This window comes from Bison bison, unplaced genomic scaffold (genome assembly GCF_000754665.1).
Source record: "Bison bison bison isolate TAMUID 2011002044 unplaced genomic scaffold, Bison_UMD1.0 scf7180017864379, whole genome shotgun sequence".
Classification (NCBI taxonomy): Eukaryota; Metazoa; Chordata; class Mammalia; order Artiodactyla; family Bovidae; genus Bison; species Bison bison.
This window is the reverse complement of record NW_011494951.1, coordinates 11,543,186-11,544,079: the sequence shown is the minus strand read 5'-3', so window position 1 is coordinate 11,544,079 and position 894 is coordinate 11,543,186. Positions and strand designations below refer to the sequence as shown.

The following is an 894-nucleotide window of genomic DNA, read 5'->3' as shown; positions in this document are numbered from 1 at the left end:
ACAGTGTTCCCTTCCACCGTCCAGAGGCTCTCAGTGGAATGTCGTGGTATCAAACAGACCATTTTGCCATTGATTTCTGTACTAGTCTGGTAGCAAGTGATTACCTATTGATTTTGAAAGATGGCAGAAGAATCCCATATAAGACCTATCGACAAGCAGGAGGGGAATATGCCACGTGGAGCATCACCCCAGACACATCCACCCAGCCATACTGGAAATGGTTTGTCTGTCACTTCAGATCAAAGCTAGAAGAAAAGTATCACAGAAGATTTATCAATAAAGGTGAAATTCCTGATGCCTGGAACAAAATCACAAAGCAGGATGTGCTTGATGACTTGAAAAAACATTAATACTCAATGACCAGATAAGGGTTCCAGTATCTAAACAAAGAAGGCACTTACCAGAACAAGCTTAAAATACCACCCACTCAGAATGAAAACTTTCCTTATATCAATTTTTTTCAAATGAAGCATCTAAAACTAAATCAATCATAGCAAGAGTTGTAGATTTTTGAGTAAAACCTTATTTTTCTTTGCCTCAATTCCTTATTCTTTAAAAATAGCTGATATATATGAGTATATGATAAAATCAAATAAAGTGTATTTAATATACCAACTGCATATTTTATATTATTCTGAATGTTTTTATTTTTAAATTTATAATGTTATATAAAGCTTCAAGAAAGTCATTTTCATAGAGGGAAATTAAAACCATTGCAGATGGCTACAAAATCTACAGAATAACTATACAAATATTTTTATCAATATACAGCTATTGACTGAAAGTTACAAATTCTTTTCATTCCTAAGTGCACTTTTTTCACTCTATGAAATTGTGAGGAAGAGTTATTAATGCTTGAATGCAAAAACATTCATAGGAAATTCAAGATATCCA

The 894-nt window shown here is 33.0% G+C and overlaps 1 protein-coding gene across 1 annotated transcript in view; it reads left to right on the top strand.

The window, feature by feature from the left end:
* Positions 1-615, top strand: part of LOC105001201 (interferon-induced very large GTPase 1-like) — a 12,399-nt gene extending 11,784 nt beyond the window's left edge. The window contains exon 5 of the mRNA XM_010857373.1: positions 10-615. Within this exon, the coding sequence (XP_010855675.1) occupies positions 10-350 (341 nt within the window). The 3' untranslated portion in view covers positions 351-615. The remainder of the gene's footprint in view (positions 1-9) is intronic.
* Positions 616-894: the final 279 nt, after the last annotated feature.